A 21879-nucleotide genomic window follows, 5' to 3' on the forward strand; every position below is an offset into this window, starting at 1 on the left:
TTGTGGAAACAACTTAGTAGATGAATGCATAAAAAATGTGGCATTTATACACAATTAATATTACTCAGATACTTACCCTCTCGCTCAGTCCAGGAGACGCTAGCGACCTTCACTACCTCTGTCAGAGCCTGGTTGGGACAGCTGGTGCCTCGGAGAGGACAGGCTGATCCTGCCTGCCTCCCATGTACCCTTTGTCACAGGGAGCGACATTAATGTGAGACCAAATAAAATCCAGTCATAGACATTAATAGAATATCTCAAAAAAGTATTTAATAAAAAGGCTAGCAAATACAGGGTCTTTAATGAAACTTTAATAAAATTTATGAGACAAGGAAACTGAAAGCACAATATTTTCTTAGGAACTTTTCTGTTTGGTGTTATTCTTTACAATATAGAAGCTTTTCCTAAGAATGCAGGGAGTATGAAATTTCTAAGGCTATCTTGCTGTTTTCTCCATTAAACCCCTTGTCTTAAAAAAAAAAAAATCTTGAATCTATATTAATCTTTGTGATTTTCTGAGTACCTGTATAACATATTTTTCTCAAGAATGCAGTGAGGTCGCCGTTTCCAAGAGCTCTTAAATTCAGAAATATAAGAAGTGAGTTTCCAGGCATTGAAACCCAAAGGCTCACCTAGACACGATGGAGTGAGCAGAATATATAAAAATCTCTCATGACAAATCTGAACTCTGCTTTTCCCAACCATGTGAAGTCTACTGGAATCAGATTCCAAGTAATTTGGCAAGTGGAAGCCAAATATATAGTTTGATATTCTTCTCGGGAGTAAGCCGTGTGATGTTACAGGAAGGCAGATTTTAGTGCTGCATTTCTGATTGTATCCCCCCAAAAGTTGTTCCATGCATATCATGCAAGAATGTAACCTCCAAAAAATGAATAAATAAAAAAGAGGAAATTTGACGTAAGAAGGCTGGATAATATTTGCATGTTCGTGTGTTTTTACCACACCTCATACCTTCTTATTTCTTCCTTGCTCTGATTTGAAGCATATGCTTTCATTTTTCATTTTGGCTTACTATGTTATCACTTAATAATAATTCAGTAAATTTACTTAGAACAAGAAAGTCACGTAATGACTCATGTCTTAGAGATGCTTTCAAATAAAAGTAATTGTGCATTTTGTACCATAGAGTATTCCCAGTGTTTCCTAGAATTGTTGCAACTGACGCTGGAAGCTTTGAAATAGAGCAGGAGGCATAAGGGCTGTGGCTTGTGACCCTTCCCAAAGTATGTAAGATTGATAGACATTGAATGCAGATAAAGAACTATGCATCATTGAATTTTTTCCTGTCACTAAAATGCTAGTAGAGCTCAAGGAATTGTGAGTCTCTTTGTCTACAGTACAGGAAAAATAAGAAATTTAAAGACTTGAGTTCCATACAATTTCTGATAACATACCTTAGGTTCTCAGCTTAAAAACACAAAAAGAGAAATGTCATCATTTTCCATAGCATTTGGAAACTTTTCATAGGTTGGAAACTTTACTATCAGAGCTCATCAGTTCTCAGACATTTATATGTTTTGAATACTTGGCCAATGTGACTCTGGGATGCGTCCTCCAGTTGTTGTTTCAGTGATTTTGTTCATGCCTAACAACTGGTGGCGTCTTAATTTTGGTCAAATAATGTAAATGTTAAGGTGAAATTTAGAAATAAGAAAGGAAAAGCTGATATGTGTGTAGCTACTAGGTGTTTTTCTTCCTTTTTTTTTTTTTTATTTTTGTAAAGTAAAACAAAAGATAAACCAAAAGGTTCTAGCTTAAGTTAGGTAAAATCAAAGAGGAGAAAAAAAGAAGATAATATTGCTAATACTTCACTGCCACGTGTAATTTCCAAAACAACTAAGAGCATTTTTATTAAAATTAACTTTATTGACATTTATATTAAGTTATATAGTCGATATTAAATAATTCAATCTATATTATGTTAAATTTACTTTGTTAAATTGTATTAATTTAAATAAAATTTAATGAATTTTTAAATATAAATCATAGTATAATTTAATATAAATGGAATTTATATTAAATTATCAATAAATTTAATATTTATTGATAATTTAATATAAACAATATCAATTAATAAAATAAATTTAGATCAAACCATAGTATTAATAAAAGAAATTTAAATAATACTACTAATAAGATTAATTTAAATTAGATTAATTTATATTAAATGATAGTATAATTTGTATTTCAAAATATATTAAATTTTGTTTAAATTAATTTTAATAAAAAGGTTCTGAATGGTTTTAGAAACTACAGGTGTCGGAGAAGTATGTGCTATGCAATCTGCTTTTTCTCTTCTCTGATTTCACCTACTTAAGCTAGAAACTTTTGATTCATCTTTTACCTTAATTTATCAAAAGGTTGTAACTACTCCTATTTTAAAGCTTTTCATCTTTCAAAAACTGTTGTTAGCTTATTTCTCTCCCCAACTTGTTTTGATCCAATGTTTTATAAAATGTGTTTATAAGAATTATTGTAGAGCCCCCAATAGTATGTAGATAAGCAGTCCAGATATTTAATGATACATTCTTACTAATTAACTTTTCCATTGGCAATGGATCACGTGATCCCACTTTGGGGTTGACTCAGAAATACTCTTCCTTCTGGACATGTTTATCATCTGGAAAACTCAATTAATGTGAAGTGACTTTCGTAGAGAAATGGAAATCGGCAAAATGGATAGGGGTCATAGAATTTGGATTCAAGGCATCTTAGAATTTATCCACTAAGCTTCCTGTTTAGGTCCTCCCCATTGGAATTTTCGCTTGGTAGTTGTACAGTGTTATCTTGGATAAACTAAATATTCTCAACGTTTTGCAACACTATATTTGGTTTTCATGTACTCTAAATCGGAGACATCCTTCTTATGGGTTGGGTTTTTCTTGTTTCCTGTAATTACATGTATCGTTTTTATCTTAATGCCATTAAGTGAGGTTGGAACTAGTGGTTCAAGAAGGCTGCTCTGTACAGTTGCTCGCTAAAGTACATCAGAATTGATAACTGGTGATGATTATCTGCTACATTGGAACAAAATTCTATAAACAAAAAGTGCTACAAAAAACAAAACAAATTTTTTTTTTAAAGTACTATAGCAAAAAATCACAACAACAACAACAACTAAAGAAATAAAATAAAATACCCAGTAGCTATCCACTTACATATACCAGCTGTTTTGCTTTCTCTTTTTGTCTACAAACACATGAGTACTTTTTCAAAAGGCCATGCTGTAAAACATAAAAAAAAAAAAAGGGTTATGGCTTCTTTAGAATAATGCTAAATATTTAGAAGATCCTGGAGTACAGCTCTGGCCCTATTGTCCGGGGACACTGGCAACGGTGTAAAGGTGGGTTTAAAAAGAGGATGCCCTGGTCCACCAAGTCCAACTCCAGCTAGGTTACTAAGAGGCACAGCTGCAGAACGTGGAACCAAGAGTGGATTCCCGTTGGTGCTTCTGCCAGCTCTTAATTTGGCTCCATCTTTAACATTTCCTGGTAAAGAGTTCTGGGAAAGAACTCTGAAGCACAGGTTGTTGATTTGGTTTCAGAGGTATGTCGGGGACACTTTTTGAAGCCCCTCCAAGCCAACTCCTCATCCACTTACCGACACCACCATAAGAATCTTTATTCAGCAAGTGCTGCATTTGGTCCTTTGGAATGTCCAGGATGCTCCCCATCAACTGCAATGCTTCAGGACGTTTGCCTTTTGGTGTCTGGAGATGAGCGATAAAAAGGTTTTGCATGAGGACTTTGTCCACTTTTCCTTCTGCGCTGTTGCCCAAAGTGGACGATTTCTGTTGTGCGTGGTCCAACATTTCTTTTCGGGGCTCCTTTTGTTTTTTCAGTTCTTCCATCTGTTCTTCCTCGAGATCTAAGTCTTCTCTCGGTCTGGAAGCAGAATCCAACAGAGCATTCGCTTGATCCAAACGTTCCCGCAGTGATGCTACTTCTCCTTCTAGCTTTTCGGCCTTGTTCTTCCATTCAGCTATTGACTGTTTTTCTTTGGCTAATTCGGCAGAATGCAGAGCTTTCTCTTCTTCTTGGAAGTGCTCTAGAACCCTTTTCAGGTTACTTGATGACAGGGCACACTGTACTTCTTGGTCCCGTAAGTGTTGAACCTCGTTTTCTCTTAGGATTTTTACTTTGGTCTCTTGAAAAATATCAGAATTCAATGTTTGAGCATCTCCTCTCTCTCCAGGCAACTGGGCTTTTAGTTCTTCAATAGTTTTCTGCAAGTTCTTAATTTCCTCCTCTAAAATTAACTGGCTATACGCAGCATTCATCTGCTCATATTGGTACTTAAATTCATCCATTTCCTCCTCCTGCTCCTGTAAAGACTGAAGTAGTTGCATTTTACGCTGGTTTTGATTTTCAGTTATATTCAGATGGTCTTGAATTTCATCTTCCAGATGATTTTTGACTATATTCAGTTGAGATACCTCCAATTCTAGTTCTGTGATAGCATCAAGAGCTTCAGGCTCAGCCACTGGTACAGCTTGATTGTGCTGTTCCCGAAGTATTTCCAGTTCTACTCGCAGATAGTTGTTTTCTGCTTTCACGTAGGTAAGACTTCTGTCCTTTCTTTCAAGGGATTGCCTTAAAGTTTCATTTTCTCTTAAGGCCTGAGAACACTTATCTAAATCCTTTTGTAGTTGTGAACTTTTTTCTTCGAGTTTTTCAATAAAAACTTCTTTCTCATTTATGACTTGTGTCAATCGCTCCTCTTCTTCTATGTAAGATGCCAAAATTTCCTCAGTTTCTTTTTCATCAGCAGTCATTTGCTCAATATTCTTTTTGAGTCCTGCTATTTCAAAGTCCTTCTCTTGATTGAGTTGAAGTGCACATTCGTGTTTCAGCTTTAAGTAAGAGGTCTTCAAATTGTGTGCATTGGAGAGTTCCTCAATAGTCTGCCTGTGATTATTTGCTTCTTCCAACAGTCTTTTTTCTGCCTGGTGCAGTTTGGCTTCAGTCTCTTCTTTGTCTCTTTGGAGAGTCTCCGTGATAGTGTCTCTTTCTTGAGAGATCTGATTGTAAGCAGCAATAGATTCTTCCAACTTACGCCTTACATCGTCACGTGCTAAAATCAACATTTCATTTTCCGTCTTGAGTTCAACAGCAACTCTCGTTAAGTTTTCATTGAGCTGTTCCTCTTGAGAAAGATTTTGCCTTAGGTTGCTCACTTCAGCTTCTCGTTCTTTAAGCATGTCATCCTTCCAGTGACTGTTCGAGTCTTCGTTCAGAGAAGTTGGATACTTACTCTTAAATCCAGACAGCTCCTCTTCAAGTTGTCTAATGTGATCCTTAAGCCCCAGGTTTTCCTGCTGGAGGTTTAAACTATTTTTTTGTGACTGATTTAGCTGATCTACTAAATCTTCCACTTTACCTTCAAGCTTCTGCTTAGTTAAATGCAAATCACTGAGGCTCTGCGCATTCTCAGTTAACTTCTCCTTCTGCACATGCAACTCTTGGGATATGTTCATTTGCTCATCCTCAAGTTGACGAACTCTCTTTTTTCCATCATCTCGATCTTGTTCCAACTTCTTGATGACAAGGTCTCCTTCATTTTGTTGTTTGGATAGCTCATCTTGTATCAAAATCATGTGCTTTGTAGCTTCCTGATTCTGATGATCCAGTTCTTCTAACTCAGCTATCAGCATTTTCTTCTCATTGGTAGTCTGATTCAGTTCTTCCTCCTTTGCCTTCAAGTGAAGTTTTAAGTCTAGTAATTGTACATTCAAATTCACGTCTGTTGAAGCTCTGCTTTTCATGACTTGATAGTCACAGCTCAATTTTGACAGTGACATCTGAAGTTCCTCTTTTTCTTGACTCAATGATGACTTCTCTTTTTCTAAAGCTTCAACATGCATTTTAAGTTTCAGATTGTCTTCAGCAAGGCGGTTATCCTGGTTTAAACCACTTAGTCTCACGATTTCCTTCTCCGCATCAGCCAGGGCTCGTTGAAGCCTGAGCACTTCTTCCACTGCTGAATGCTGAGGAAGGGTTCTTCCCTTTTCTGCCACAGTAGAACTCTGCTCCCAAACTGAAATTTCATGCTGATGATCATCTATGTCTGGACTGTGGTTTGGTTGAAGAGTCTTGATAGTATTTAGTACTTTGCAGATTTCACTCGAGTCAGAATGGTGTGTTCCCTGAGCCTCAGCAATCTGCCTCGAGTGGCCAACTTCAGATTCCTGTTTTGCAACTTCAGTTGATAATCTGTTTGTTTCTTGTTGTGATACAATTATGTCACTAAAGTCCGTGTCATCATCACGAAAGGCTGAAGAATGACTACCGATCAGGGAACCGAACGGAGCCGGTGCGGTTGTTGTTGGCACACCACAAGCTCCCGAGCGTACTGATTGAGCAGCTGCCCGTAGTTGGAACATTTGATCTTGCAGTACAGTCTGTCCTGCTTTAAGATGGCTGACCTCTACCTCTTTCTGTTGCAGTTGATCTTGGCAACTTACAGACTGATGGTTTCTTTGTAGCTCTGGCGCTTCATGCTTTTCTTCCAGGTCAGTACAATACTTTTTCGGTCTTTCATTCTCACATCTTAGTGTGGAATCAGTGGTTTCCATTTCCTTTCTCCGACAATGATGTAAAGCTGCTTCTGGGTCTCCTAAGTCATCCGGAAGCATGTCCCTGGTGAGGGTGGAGCTATGGCCGGTGAGGAAAGCCAAGCTGCTCCCCACCTGAGCCAAGAAGTGGCCCAAGCCTGAGCCCAGGCCTCCAAACCAGGCCGACATCGTGGCCACTTCAGCGAGCCATCGGACCAGCTCTGAGAAGCGCGTCCATCACCATCCACTTCTCTGCCCCAAACGTCCTCCGGCGTTGCCGGGGTCAATTATGACCCAAGCGCTCAGAATTCCTCAGAGCGCGGGGTTCCTGGGGCTCCACCAACCACCAATCATCCCTTCCTGCCTGTAAACTCAGAAGCCTGTCCTGCGCTTTGACCAGGGACCTGCAGCCAGTAGCACACTCACCCCCTGCAGGGCCTCTGCTTCTTCCCTGCACTTGCCTGTCAGCTATTGGCTCACGGGATTGGGCAGGGGTGGCTGGGAGGAGCTAGAGATCCAGGAAAGTGTCCTAGTTTGAGTCCCAAGGCAGGACTTCCTGTGGAGCCAGGAAGAATCAATGTTGTAGATGAAATCCAAAGGTAGTTCACTGGACAGTTCCCTCTTGTCTGGGAGAGGTGGGCTTTTTGTCCCATTCAGTTGCATTCAGTTGACGAGGTGAGGTCTCGCTCCACATTAGAGAATGGAATCTATTTAACTAAAAGTCCCCGATTCAAAAGTAAATGTCACCCCATAACACCAGCACAGACACACCCAGAATAAAAGTTGGCCAAGCATCTGGGCATCGTAGCCCAGGCGACTTAACATATACAATTAACCATCACAAAGTCTTAATCAGTCTCAGAATTCAAATTATAATATGGATTAGATTTCACTAAAGAACCATCTTTACCCTTTCCAAAAGTAAAGTTTTGCTGTTAATCTATACATTTTCGAGTTCATTTGAACATTATTTGGTCCTTGTTAATTCTGATTGAAGTTTATTTAAGTGCTCAAAAATTCCGCTTAAATTTCACTTAAGAAAATTTGTTTTAGAGCCAATGGGTTGATGTCCACTTAACCTATTGTTGTTTATCAGTGCCAAATATAATCCAGGTTTCAAGAGTCCAGAGTGAAATAAAAAGTTGAGAAATTTTCTACTATGGAGTAACAATCCTAAATGTAATTCCCATACCTCTGAGGATCAGAAGGAGTTAAGATAAGGCCCTGCTTTCCAAGGTGTTTAAATTCCAACAAGTTAATGAGGAGGCAGTTTTGTAGAGTTGGGGACAAAGCAAGGAGATGAAGCACGTGGGCTGTAACAGACATACCCATTGGGACCAGAGCAATTTTGGAGCTAAACTGACAGAGCGCATTTATAAGACCTCTCTCACAAGCATGAGTTGAACAGTAAATGACAACATAGTGTGTAGTTCTCACCTGATGGCTGGTGCAGAGAAAGTGGCCAACAAACAGAGCCTGCTGCCACTTTGTTCCTATTTGCTTTTTGTTTTGTTTAGGATCATTTTCCTTATTACCCTTTAGAAGGGGTTTGGGTTTGCTCCCATTACTCTCTTCCCAGAGCCCATTTTCAGGAGACTCTTTTCCTTGAGCTGTTCTTTCTCTATGTCTGTTCAGGAAACAAAACCTCAAGGTGGCAGAAATAAAATTTAAAAAAAGGAAGAATTTTTGGAAAATTAATGGTTAAGTAGATCCTAAGGATTATATGAATCACCTCATAATGTCTCTTGCCTTCAAGATAGAGCAAGTAGACATAATTACTCCGATTGCTATCAGAAACTAGTGACTGCATTTGTGTCCTGGGCTAGAAAAGGAAATCTTCTTGGTCCTTCTTATTCATCTCCAAATCTGAGAGAGAAGTCAGGCCTGTGTTAGTCAGTCTCTCCTCATAAAAGACTAATATAAAAATTTAAGCCCCTTTTAGCATCTGCTGAAGTGAGAATCCACGCTGTACCCCAGCTGTGTCTACTGTTGAAGAAGGCGTCAACAATACCAAGTGTCCTTTTCTCCCTTTAGACCATTCCTCCTGTGTGTGTGTGTGTGTGTGTGTTTGAGTGTGTGTGTGTGTGTGTGTATGTGTGTGTGTGTGAGAAGACTTTTTCATCACTTTGACAACATACCTGAGAAAAATAAATGAGTAAATATTTATTTTGATTCAATTTCAGGCTCCATTGCTGTGGCCTGAAGTGAGGCAGATTACCATGGCAGAGAGCCTGGCTTCAAAACAGAGATTCTCAATTCATGGAGATCAGGGAAATGGTGAGGGGAAGAGAGGACTGAGGAATATGATGTACCCGTCCAGGGAATCAACTCCAATGGCCTACCCTCCAACTAGGCCCTACCGCCCCCACAGTTTTGACCAACTCCCAATAGTCCTGTCCAATCATGAACCCATCAGTGGATTGATCCACAGATGAGGTTAGAGCTCAGGATTCGATTCACCTTTCTGTAGAGTCCGTTCTGAATGCTGGTAGGTTGGGGTCCAAGCTTTCAACACATGACCTTTGGGCAACATTCCAGATCCAAATTATAGCAGGGTGCCTCCTTCTCTTTAGGTGTTCTGTGTTTGTTTATTGTTTTCAATCACAAATAATGATCCTTTTTCAGTGTAAGACCTATCACATTTGGCTTGAATGTGGTTCCAGTGGTGGTTGCTCCTCCTGCTGAAAGGCATTTCTGATCACTCAGATTCAGTCTTCTGGCATGGTTCGCTCTGACCACAGCTGTTTGTCATTTTATATTTCTATCTGAGAGAGAAACCTACCTACTGTATTCGAAACTGACCATCCAAATGAAAGCATTTCTCTTCTTCCAAATATGTTTGGAATGTTCCTGGAAGCTATGGGGGATATGGAGGGAAAACCCCGGCTCATTCGCGAGCACATGTGACAAAAAGCATCCAATAATCATAAGGGTATCCTTATACATATATTCAGTGCCCCAAAAGCACAAGGTATTGTGATAGGTATTGTGAACAACATAAAGCTGTGTTATATACATTTCCTGCTGTGAAGTGCAATCGAATACAGTCAATCAGTGGAGAAGATGTTCCATAGAGTGATCCTTGAATTATAATGCAAGGCCAGCCATTGATGACTGTGGTGGTGAGGATCTCATATGGGGCAAAAGACTGAGTAAGAAAGAATAAGCCAGAAGTAGAGAGCCCTGAATAATGTGGCTTTGTTAAAACACAGTTGAAGGTTAAAGTAATGAAAGCTTTTTGAGTCTATAAACATAGGGTGATAAATTCTATGCAAGACATTAAGTTGGTACTTCTTTTAATACCTCATAATTCATTCAAACATTTTCTTATAGATTTCAGTAGAATTTTTAAATCTCTTCAATATGGGCCTCGTCTCTTCTTGTTTCTTTTTTTAAATGTTTATTGGTTGCTCAAAACATTACAACGATCTTGACATATCATATTTCATACATTTGATTCAAGTGGGGTATGAATTCTTACTTTTACCACGTGTACAGTTTGCAGGATCACATTGGTTATACGTCCAAGTTGATACATACTGCCACACTAGTGTCTGTTATATTCTGCTGCCTTTTCTATTCCCTCCCTATCCCCCCTTCTGTCCCCTCCCCTCCCATAATCTCTCTCTACCCCAGCTACTGTAATTCATTTCTCTCCTTTTTTCCCCTTTCCCCTCACATCCTCTTATATGTAATTTTGTATAACAATGAGGGTATCCTTCCATTTCCATGAAATTTCCCCTTCTCTCTCCCATTCCCTCCCACCTCTTGTCCCTTCCAATTGGTAATCTTCTTTTCATGCTCTTCCAGCCTGCTCTGTTTTGAGTCCCCCTCCTTATATGAAAGAAGACATTCAGCATTTCTTTTCTAGGGATTGGCTAACTTCACTTAGCATAATCTCCTCTAATGCCATCCATTTCCCTGCAAATGCCGTGGTTTTGTTATTTTTTAGTGCTGAGTAATATTCCACCGTGTACAAATGCCACATTTTTTTAATCCATTCATCTGTTGACTGGCATCTAGGTTGGTTCCACATTCTAGCTATTGTGAATTGTGCTGCTATGAGCCTTGATGTAGCTGTATCCCTATAGTATGCTCTTTTTAGGTCTTTGGGAATAGTCCGAGAAGGGGAATAGCTGGGTCGAATGGTGGTTCCATTCCCAGCTTTCCCAGGAATCTCCATAATGCTTTCCAAATTGGCTGCACCAATTTGCAGTCGCACCAGCAATGTACAAGTGTACCTTTTCCCCCACATCCTTGCCAGCACTTGTTGTTGTTTGACTTCCTAATGGCTGCCATTCTTACTGGACTGATTTGGTGTCTTAGAGTGGTTTGAATTTGCATTTCTCTGATTGCTAGAGAGGGTGGGCATTTTTTCCGTGTATTTTTTGATTAATTGTATATCCTTCTCTGAGAAGTGTCTGTTCAGGTCCTTGGCCCATTTGTTGATTGGGTTGTTTGTTTTCTTAATGTTTAATTTTTGAGTTGTTTGTATACTCTGGATATTAGGGCTCGGCACATTTGTATTTTTAAGAATTGGCATAATCAATGAAATGTTCCGCACACGTTTGTAGGAAGATTAACATAACACTCCAGTGACAATACAGTAGTAGAAGGATTGATTTGGACTGACAAGTTGTTCAGTGAATGATATATTACCCATAAATTTGAATTCTCATTATCATAAGGAAGCAAGGTGAAAATAAGAATTTAAGAGAGTGTTGGGGATGTGGCTCAAGTAGTAGCTCCTTCACCTAGCATGCGTGAGGCATGGGGTTTGATCCTCAGCACTACCTAAAAAAATAAATAAAATAAAGATGTTGTGTCCACTAAAGGCTAAATAATCAATATTTTTAAAATAGAATGTAAAATAGTCCATAAATGTTATATACAAACTGTGAAAGTAGATTCTTCAACAGATTAATTGTCTACCTCGAACTAGAATCAGTTGCCTACTGATTTGCCTGGATGATGTTCTCAATTCTGTTTTTTTTTTTTTTTTTTTTTTTCATTCCACTGGGCAAACATCTGCAGGGCTTTCTTGATGGCAACATAGTGATTACTGAGCTCTACCCTATTAGAAATACAACTAGTTTTCAACTCATGAAAGTCTATAAAAGCCACTTTTTTAGAAGTCTCTAAACTTTGGAACTATTCAGTGATACTCTATTTTTGCCAGCAATACACAATATATATATTTTTTAATGTAAAGGGCAAGGTATTGAACAGACACTTCACAGAAGAAGCAATACAATCAATAAATACATGAAAAAAATGTTCAACTTCACTAGTAATGAGAGAAATGCAAATCAAAACTACTCTAAGATTTCATCTCACTTCAATCAGAATGGCAATCATCAAGAATATCAGCAATAATAAATGTTGGCGAGGATGTGGGGGTAAAAGGTACACGTATACATTGCTGGTGGCACTGCAAATTGATGCAGCCAGTCTGAAAAGCAGTATGAAAATTCCTCGGAAAACTGGGATCGGAAGCATCCTTTGACCCAGCTATCCCACTCATTGGTTTATAACTAGAGGACTTAAAATCAGTATACTAAAAATTCATTAAACTTCATTTAAATTAATACAATTTAACAAAGTGAATTTAAATAACATTTAATATAGATTAAGTCATTTAATATTAAGTATATAATAAAAATATTAATAAAATTAATTTTAATAAAAATCCTCTTAGTGGTTTTAGAAACTACAGGTATCAGAGAAATATTAGCTATATATTCTACTTTTGTCTGTTGTCTCATTTTGCCTAACTTAAGCTAGAAACTTTTGTTTATCTTTTATCTTAATTTACCAAGATAAAAATGGGAAGACAAAACACCCAGTAGCTACACACATCAGCTTTTCCTTTGTTTTTTCTAAATTTTGCCTTAACATTGACATTATTTTATCCAGTATCCAGGTATTATGTTTTTATGTTAAAAGCATATGCCGTTTGATTTCAATCTCTTTTCAAATACATATATCTAAATCCCTGTTGCTTCTGTCATACTCACCAGATGACTATTATAGTATTTTAATTTAATCCCATCTTGATTTTTGCTTTAATCTAACAATTATTTGGAATTGTTTCTATGGCCCTAATTTCATTGTATATGGAATTTTTTTTTTTTTTTTTTGAGGAGTCAAAATTCTTCTAATTTTACATGCACAAGGAATTGCAGCGTGTGTGATAACACCTTTACGGAATTGGCTGGCGTTTTCATTGTGGTCTAGGGCGTGGTAAATTTTGGTGGCTGTAGCCTGTGTGTTTGAACATGATATGTAGTTTTGTGTGCATGGTACAACTTCTTGGTATAGCTACTCAGTCAGGCTTCTTAAGTGCATTACACAGCTCTTCTCTATCCCCTCCCTGCTTGTTGGTGGTTCCTTGTTTGGGTTCTGAGAGAGGGATGTTCAGTTTATGCCTTTTAATCTGCAGGGTTTCCCATGTTTTTGCTCTATATACCCCACGGTGTGGTACCCCAGATAACTATCTTATTGTTGTCCTGTGCTCTGTGATCCCTGGTATGTAATACTGAAAGCATGAAGCAGCCTGTTACCTCTCAGCTTCTGGAAGTGAACTGTTTTCTTGCACGTTCTATATTTGCTTTTGTCTTTTCAACTTGATCTACTCTTTCATAATCTATTTTTGTGTTCAGTCCTTGAAATTCTCATTCTTATTTTGGATCACTGAGCATTTCAAATGTCCTCTTCTAATTTCTATGAGGATTTGGTGGTAGAAGGAGAAAGAGAGGTGAAACATGCTCATTTTCAGCCTTTAAGATTGAACTTCAAATCTTAGTGTAGTTTTGATTTTCACTTCTCTAAGTGCTAGTGATGATGAGCATATTTGCATCTATTTGTTGATTAATTTTATATCATCTGGGGAGAAGTGTCTGTTCAGGTCCGTGGCCCATTTATTGAATGGGTCATTTTATTTATTTATTTATTTGTTTGTTTGTTTGTTTGTTTGTTTGTGTGTGTGTGTGTGTGTGTGTGTGTGTGTGTATTTAGATTTGTGAGTTCTTTCTATACCCTAGAGATTAGTGCTCTATCTGATGTGTGATGGGGCAAAACTTTTCTCCCAAGATGTAGGATCTCTATTCACCTCCCAGATTGTTTGTTTTGTGGAGAAGAAACTTTTTTAGTTTGCATCTATCTCATTTATTGATACTGGATTTTAATTCTTGTGCTATAGGAGTCTTATTAAGGAATTTTGGGACTAATCCCATATGATTGGAATTAGGGCCTACTTTTTCTTCTGTTACATGCAAGGTCTCTGGTTTTATTCCTAGGTCCTTGAATCATTTGAGTGGAGTTTTGTGCATGGTGAGAGATAGGGGTTTAATTGCACCTCCCTCCAGTTAGAATGTCAGCGATTTTTGAAAATGGCAGCTATTATGAAGACAACAACAATAAGTGTTGGTGAGGATTTCAGGAAACATGTACACTCCTACACTGTCGGTGGGACTGTAGATTGGTGCAGCCAATATGGAAAGCAGTTTGGAGATTCCCTGGAAATTTGGGAGTAGAACCACCATTTGACCTAGCTATCCCTCTTTTTGGTCTATACCCAAAGGACTTAACAACTGCAAACTACAGGGACACAGCCACATCAATGTTTATAGCAGCAAAATTCACATTAGCTAAATTGTGGAAACAACTTAGTAGATGAATGCATAAAAAATGTGGCATTTATACACAATTAATATTACTCAGATACTTACCCTCTCGCTCAGTCCAGGAGACGCTAGCGACCTTCACTACCTCTGTCAGAGCCTGGTTGGGACAGCTGGTGCCTCGGAGAGGACAGGCTGATCCTGCCTGCCTCCCATGTACCCTTTGTCACAGGGAGCGACATTAATGTGAGACCAAATAAAATCCAGTCATAGACATTAATAGAATATCTCAAAAAAGTATTTAATAAAAAGGCTAGCAAATACAGGGTCTTTAATGAAACTTTAATAAAATTTATGAGACAAGGAAACTGAAAGCACAATATTTTCTTAGGAACTTTTCTGTTTGGTGTTATTCTTTACAATATAGAAGCTTTTCCTAAGAATGCAGGGAGTATGAAATTTCTAAGGCTATCTTGCTGTTTTCTCCATTAAACCCCTTGTCTTAAAAAAAAAAAAATCTTGAATCTATATTAATCTTTGTGATTTTCTGAGTACCTGTATAACATATTTTTCTCAAGAATGCAGTGAGGTCGCCGTTTCCAAGAGCTCTTAAATTCAGAAATATAAGAAGTGAGTTTCCAGGCATTGAAACCCAAAGGCTCACCTAGACACGATGGAGTGAGCAGAATATATAAAAATCTCTCATGACAAATCTGAACTCTGCTTTTCCCAACCATGTGAAGTCTACTGGAATCAGATTCCAAGTAATTTGGCAAGTGGAAGCCAAATATATAGTTTGATATTCTTCTCGGGAGTAAGCCGTGTGATGTTACAGGAAGGCAGATTTTAGTGCTGCATTTCTGATTGTATCCCCCCAAAAGTTGTTCCATGCATATCATGCAAGAATGTAACCTCCAAAAAATGAATAAATAAAAAAGAGGAAATTTGACGTAAGAAGGCTGGATAATATTTGCATGTTCGTGTGTTTTTACCACACCTCATACCTTCTTATTTCTTCCTTGCTCTGATTTGAAGCATATGCTTTCATTTTTCATTTTGGCTTACTATGTTATCACTTAATAATAATTCAGTAAATTTACTTAGAACAAGAAAGTCACGTAATGACTCATGTCTTAGAGATGCTTTCAAATAAAAGTAATTGTGCATTTTGTACCATAGAGTATTCCCAGTGTTTCCTAGAATTGTTGCAACTGACGCTGGAAGCTTTGAAATAGAGCAGGAGGCATAAGGGCTGTGGTTTGTGACCCTTCCCAAAGTATGTAAGATTGATAGACATTGAATGCAGATAAAGAACTATGCATCATTGAATTTTTTCCTGTCACTAAAATGCTAGTAGAGCTCAAGGAATTGTGAGTCTCTTTGTCTACAGTACAGGAAAAATAAGAAATTTAAAGACTTGAGTTCCATACAATTTCTGATAACATACCTTAGGTTCTCAGCTTAAAAACACAAAAAGAGAAATGTCATCATTTTCCATAGCATTTGGAAACTTTTCATAGGTTGGAAACTTTACTATCAGAGCTCATCAGTTCTCAGACATTTATATGTTTTGAATACTTGGCCAATGTGACTCTGGGATGCGTCCTCCAGTTGTTGTTTCAGTGATTTTGTTCATGCCTAACAACTGGTGGCGTCTTAATTTTGGTCAAATAATGTAAATGTTAAGGTGAAATTTAGAAATAAGAAAGGAAAAGCTGATATGTGTGTAGCTACTAGGTGTTTTTCTTCCTTTTTTTTTTTTTTTTTTATTTTTGTAAAGTAAAACAAAAGATAAACCAAAAGGTTCTAGCTTAAGTTAGGTAAAATCAAAGAGGAGAAAAAAAGAAGATAATGTTGCTAATACTTCACTGCCACCTGTAATTTCCAAAACAACTAAGAGCATTTTTATTAAAATTAACTTTATTGACGTTTATATTAAGTTATATAGTCGATATTAAATAATTCAATCTATATTATGTTAAATTTACTTTGTTAAATTGTATTAATTTAAATAAAATTTAATGAATTTTTAAATATAAATCATAGTATAATTTAATATAAATGGAATTTATATTAAATTATCAATAAATTTAATATTTATTGATAATTTAATATAAACAATATCAATTAATAAAATAAATTTAGATCAAACCATAGTATTAATAAAAGAAATTTAAATAATACTACTAATAAGATTAATTTAAATTAGATTAATTTATATTAAATGATAGTATAATTTGTATTTCAAAATATATTAAATTTTGTTTAAATTAATTTTAATAAAAAGGTTCTGAATGGTTTTAGAAACTACAGGTGTCGGAGAAGTATGTGCTATGCAATCTGCTTTTTCTCTTCTCTGATTTCACCTACTTAAGCTAGAAACTTTTGATTCATCTTTTACCTTAATTTATCAAAAGGTTGTAACTACTCCTATTTTAAAGCTTTTCATCTTTCAAAAACTGTTGTTAGCTTATTTCTCTCCCCAACTTGTTTTGATCCAATGTTTTATAGAATGTGTTTATAAGAATTATTGTAGAGCCCCCAATAGTATGTAGATAAGCAGTCCAGATATTTAATGATACATTCCTACTAATTAACTTTTCCATTGGCAATGGATCACGTGATCCCACTTTGGGGTTGACTCATAGAAATACTCTTCCTTCTGGACATGTTTATCATCTGGAAAACTGAATTAATGTGGAGTGACTTTCGTAGAGAAATGGAAATCGGCAAAATGGATAGGGGTCATAGAATTTGGATTCAAGGCATCTTAGAATTTATCCACTAAGCTTCCTGTTTAGGTCCTCCCTATTGGAATTTTCGCTTGGTAGTTGTACAGTGTTATCTTGGATAAACTAAATATTCTCAACGTTTTGCAACACTATATTTGGTTTTCATGTACTCTAAATCGGAGACATCCTTCTTATGGGTTGGGTTTTTCTTGTTTCCTGTAATTACATGTATCGTTTTTATCTTAATGCCATTAAGTGAGGTTGGAACTAGTGGTTCAAGAAGGCTGCTCTGTACAGTTGCTCGCTAAAGTACATCAGAATTGATAACTGGTGATGATTATCTGCTACATTGGAACAAAATTCTATAAACAAAAAGTGCTACAAAAAACAAAACAAATTTTTTTTTAAAGTACTATAGCAAAAAATCACAACAACAACAACAACTAAAGAAATAAAATAAAATACCCAGTAGCTATCCACTTACATATACCAGCTGTTTTGCTTTCTCTTTTTGTCTACAAACACATGAGTACTTTTTCAAAAGGCCATGCTGTAAAACATAAAAAAAAAGGGGTTATGGCTTCTTTAGAATAATGCTAAATATTTAGAAGATCCTGGAGTACAGCTCTGGCCCTATTGTCCGGGGACACTGGCAACGGTGTAAAGGTGGGTTTAAAAAGAGGATGCCCTGGTCCACCAAGTCCAACTCCAGCTAGGTTACTAAGAGGCACAGCTGCAGAACGTGGAACCAAGAGTGGATTCCCGTTGGTGCTTCTGCCAGCTCTTAATTTGGCTCCATCTTTAACATTTCCTGGTAAAGAGTTCTGGGAAAGAACTCTGAAGCACAGGTTGTTGATTTGGTTTCAGAGGTATGTCGGGGACACTTTTTGAAGCCCCTCCAAGCCAACTCCTCATCCACTTACCGACACCACCATAAGAATCTTTATTCAGCAAGTGCTGCATTTGGTCCTTTGGAATGTCCAGGATGCTCCCCATCAACTGCAATGCTTCAGGACGTTTGCCTTTTGGTGTCTGGAGATGAGCGATAAAAAGGTTTTGCATGAGGACTTTGTCCACTTTTCCTTCTGCGCTGTTGCCCAAAGTGGACGATTTCTGTTGTGCGTGGTCCAACATTTCTTTTCGGGGCTCCTTTTGTTTTTTCAGTTCTTCCATCTGTTCTTCCTCGAGATCTAAGTCTTCTCTCGGTCTGGAAGCAGAATCCAACAGAGCATTCGCTTGATCCAAACGTTCCCGCAGTGATGCTACTTCTCCTTCTAGCTTTTCGGCCTTGTTCTTCCATTCAGCTATTGACTGTTTTTCTTTGGCTAATTCGGCAGAATGCAGAGCTTTCTCTTCTTCTTGGAAGTGCTCTAGAACCCTTTTCAGGCTACTTGATGACAGGGCACACTGTACTTCTTGGTCCCGTAAGTGTTGAACCTCGTTTTCTCTTAGGATTTTTACTTTGGTCTCTTGAAAAATATCAGAATTCAATGTTTGAGCATCTCCTCTCTCACCAGGCAACTGGGCTTTTAGTTCTTCAATAGTTTTCTGCAAGTTCTTAATTTCCTCCTCTAAAATTAACTGGCTATACGCAGCATTCATCTGCTCATATTGGTACTTAAATTCATCCATTTCCTCCTCCTGCTCCTGTAAAGACTGAAGTAGTTGCATTTTACGCTGGTTTTGATTTTCAGTTATATTCAGATGGTCTTGAATTTCATCTTCCAGATGATTTTTGACTATATTCAGTTGAGATACCTCCAATTCTAGTTCTGTGATAGCATCAAGAGCTTCAGGCTCAGCCACTGGTACAGCTTGATTGTGCTGTTCCCGAAGTATTTCCAGTTCTACTCGCAGATAGTTGTTTTCTGCTTTCACGTAGGTAAGACTTCTGTCCTTTCTTTCAAGGGATTGCCTTAAAGTTTCATTTTCTCTTAAGGCCTGAGAACACTTATCTAAATCCTTTTGTAGTTGTGAACTTTTTTCTTCGAGTTTTTCAATAAAAACTTCTTTCTCATTTATGACTTGTGTCAATCGCTCCTCTTCTTCTATGTAAGATGCCAAAATTTCCTCAGTTTCTTTTTCATCAGCAGTCATTTGCTCAATATTCTTTTTGAGTCCTGCTATTTCAAAGTCCTTCTCTTGATTGAGTTGAAGTGCACATTCGTGTTTCAGCTTTAAGTAAGAGGTCTTCAAATTGTGTGCATTGGAGAGTTCCTCAATAGTCTGCCTGTGATTATTTGCTTCTTCCAACAGTCTTTTTTCTGCCTGGTGCAGTTTGGCTTCAGTCTCTTCTTTGTCTCTTTGGAGAGTCTCCGTGATAGTGTCTCTTTCTTGAGAGATCTGATTGTAAGCAGCAATAGATTCTTCCAACTTACGCCTTACATCGTCACGTGCTAAAATCAACATTTCATTTTCCGTCTTGAGTTCAACAGCAACTCTCGTTAAGTTTTCATTGAGCTGTTCCTCTTGAGAAAGATTTTGCCTTAGGTTGCTCACTTCAGCTTCTCGTTCTTTAAGCATGTCATCCTTCCAGTGACTGTTCGAGTCTTCGTTCAGAGAAGTTGGATACTTACTCTTAAATCCAGACAGCTCCTCTTCAAGTTGTCTAATGTGATCCTTAAGCCCCAGGTTTTCCTGCTGGAGGTTTAAACTATTTTTTTGTGACTGATTTAGCTGATCTACTAAATCTTCCACTTTACCTTCAAGCTTCTGCTTAGTTAAATGCAAATCACTGAGGCTCTGCGCATTCTCAGTTAACTTCTCCTTCTGCACATGCAACTCTTGGGATATGTTCATTTGCTCATCCTCAAGTTGACGAACTCTCTTTTTTCCATCATCTCGATCTTGTTCCAACTTCTTGATGACAAGGTCTCCTTCATTTTGTTGTTTGGATAGCTCATCTTGTATCAAAATCATGTGCTTTGTAGCTTCCTGATTCTGATGATCCAGTTCTTCTAACTCAGCTATCAGCATTTTCTTCTCATTGGTAGTCTGATTCAGTTCTTCCTCCTTTGCCTTCAAGTGAAGTTTTAAGTCTAGTAATTGTACATTCAAATTCACGTCTGTTGAAGCTCTGCTTTTCATGACTTGATAGTCACAGCTCAATTTTGACAGTGACATCTGAAGTTCCTCTTTTTCTTGACTCAATGATGACTTCTCTTTTTCTAAAGCTTCAACATGCATTTTAAGTTTCAGATTGTCTTCAGCAAGGCGGTTATCCTGGTTTAAACCACTTAGTCTCACGATTTCCTTCTCCGCATCAGCCAGGGCTCGTTGAAGCCTGAGCACTTCTTCCACTGCTGAATGCTGAGGAAGGGTTCTTCCCTTTTCTGCCACAGTAGAACTCTGCTCCCAAACTGAAATTTCATGCTGATGATCATCTATGTCTGGACTGTGGTTTGGTTGAAGAGTCTTGATAGTATTTAGTACTTTGCAGATTTCACTCGAGTCAGAATGGTGTGTTCCCTGAGCCTCAGCAATCTGCCTCGAGTGGCCAACTTCAGATTCCTGTTTTGCAACTTCAGTTGATAATCTGTTTGTTTCTTGTTGTGATACAATTATGTCACTAAAGTCCGTGTCATCATCACGAAAGGCTGAAGAATGACTACCGATCAGGGAACCGAACGGAGCCGGTGCGGTTGTTGTTGGCACACCACAAGCTCCCGAGCGTACTGATTGAGCAGCTGCCCGTAGTTGGAACATTTGATCTTGCAGTACAGTCTGTCCTGCTTTAAGATGGCTGACCTCTACCTCTTTCTGTTGCAGTTGATCTTGGCAACTTACAGACTGATGGTTTCTTTGTAGCTCTGGCGCTTCATGCTTTTCTTCCAGGTCAGTACAATACTTTTTCGGTCTTTCATTCTCACATCTTAGTGTGGAATCAGTGGTTTCCATTTCCTTTCTCCGACAATGATGTAAAGCTGCTTCTGGGTCTCCTAAGTCATCCGGAAGCATGTCCCTGGTGAGGGTGGAGCTATGGCCGGTGAGGAAAGCCAAGCTGCTCCCCACCTGAGCCAAGAAGTGGCCCAAGCCTGAGCCCAGGCCTCCAAACCAGGCCGACATCGTGGCCACTTCAGCGAGCCATCGGACCAGCTCTGAGAAGCGCGTCCATCACCATCCACTTCTCTGCCCCAAACGTCCTCCGGCGTTGCCGGGGTCAATTATGACCCAAGCGCTCAGAATTCCTCAGAGCGCGGGGTTCCTGGGGCTCCACCAACCACCAATCATCCCTTCCTGCCTGTAAACTCAGAAGCCTGTCCTGCGCTTTGACCAGGGACCTGCAGCCAGTAGCACACTCACCCCCTGCAGGGCCTCTGCTTCTTCCCTGCACTTGCCTGTCAGCTATTGGCTCACGGGATTGGGCAGGGGTGGCTGGGAGGAGCTAGAGATCCAGGAAAGTGTCCTAGTTTGAGTCCCAAGGCAGGACTTCCTGTGGAGCCAGGAAGAATCAATGTTGTAGATGAAATCCAAAGGTAGTTCACTGGACAGTTCCCTCTTGTCTGGGAGAGGTGGGCTTTTTGTCCCATTCAGTTGCATTCAGTTGACGAGGTGAGGTCTCGCTCCACATTAGAGAATGGAATCTATTTAACTAAAAGTCCCCGATTCAAAAGTAAATGTCACCCCATAACACCAGCACAGACACACCCAGAATAAAAGTTGGCCAAGCATCTGGGCATCGTAGCCCAGGCGACTTAACATATACAATTAACCATCACAAAGTCTTAATCAGTCTCAGAATTCAAATTATAATATGGATTAGATTTCACTAAAGAACCATCTTTACCCTTTCCAAAAGTAAAGTTTTGCTGTTAATCTATACATTTTCGAGTTCATTTGAACATTATTTGGTCCTTGTTAATTCTGATTGAAGTTTATTTAAGTGCTCAAAAATTCCGCTTAAATTTCACTTAAGAAAATTTGTTTTAGAGCCAATGGGTTGATGTCCACT

The 21879-nt window shown here is 38.3% G+C and overlaps 1 protein-coding gene across 1 annotated transcript; it reads right to left on the bottom strand.

Moving 5' to 3' along the window:
• Positions 1 to 2949: 2949 nt before the first annotated feature.
• Positions 2950 to 20993, bottom strand: LOC144372288 (thyroid receptor-interacting protein 11-like). The gene is given in 6 exon segments (XM_078035648.1): positions 2950 to 3514; positions 3516 to 4339; positions 5084 to 5275; positions 6257 to 6795; positions 7903 to 7956; positions 17735 to 20993. Coding segments are annotated over 6 exon segments (5088 nt in total). The 3' UTR covers positions 2950 to 3294.
• Between the last annotated feature and the right edge of the window lie 886 nt (positions 20994 to 21879).

The sequence above is a fragment of the Ictidomys tridecemlineatus genome (assembly GCF_052094955.1).
Source record: "Ictidomys tridecemlineatus isolate mIctTri1 chromosome 8 unlocalized genomic scaffold, mIctTri1.hap1 SUPER_8_unloc_1, whole genome shotgun sequence".
NCBI classification, from domain to species: Eukaryota; Metazoa; Chordata; class Mammalia; order Rodentia; family Sciuridae; genus Ictidomys; species Ictidomys tridecemlineatus.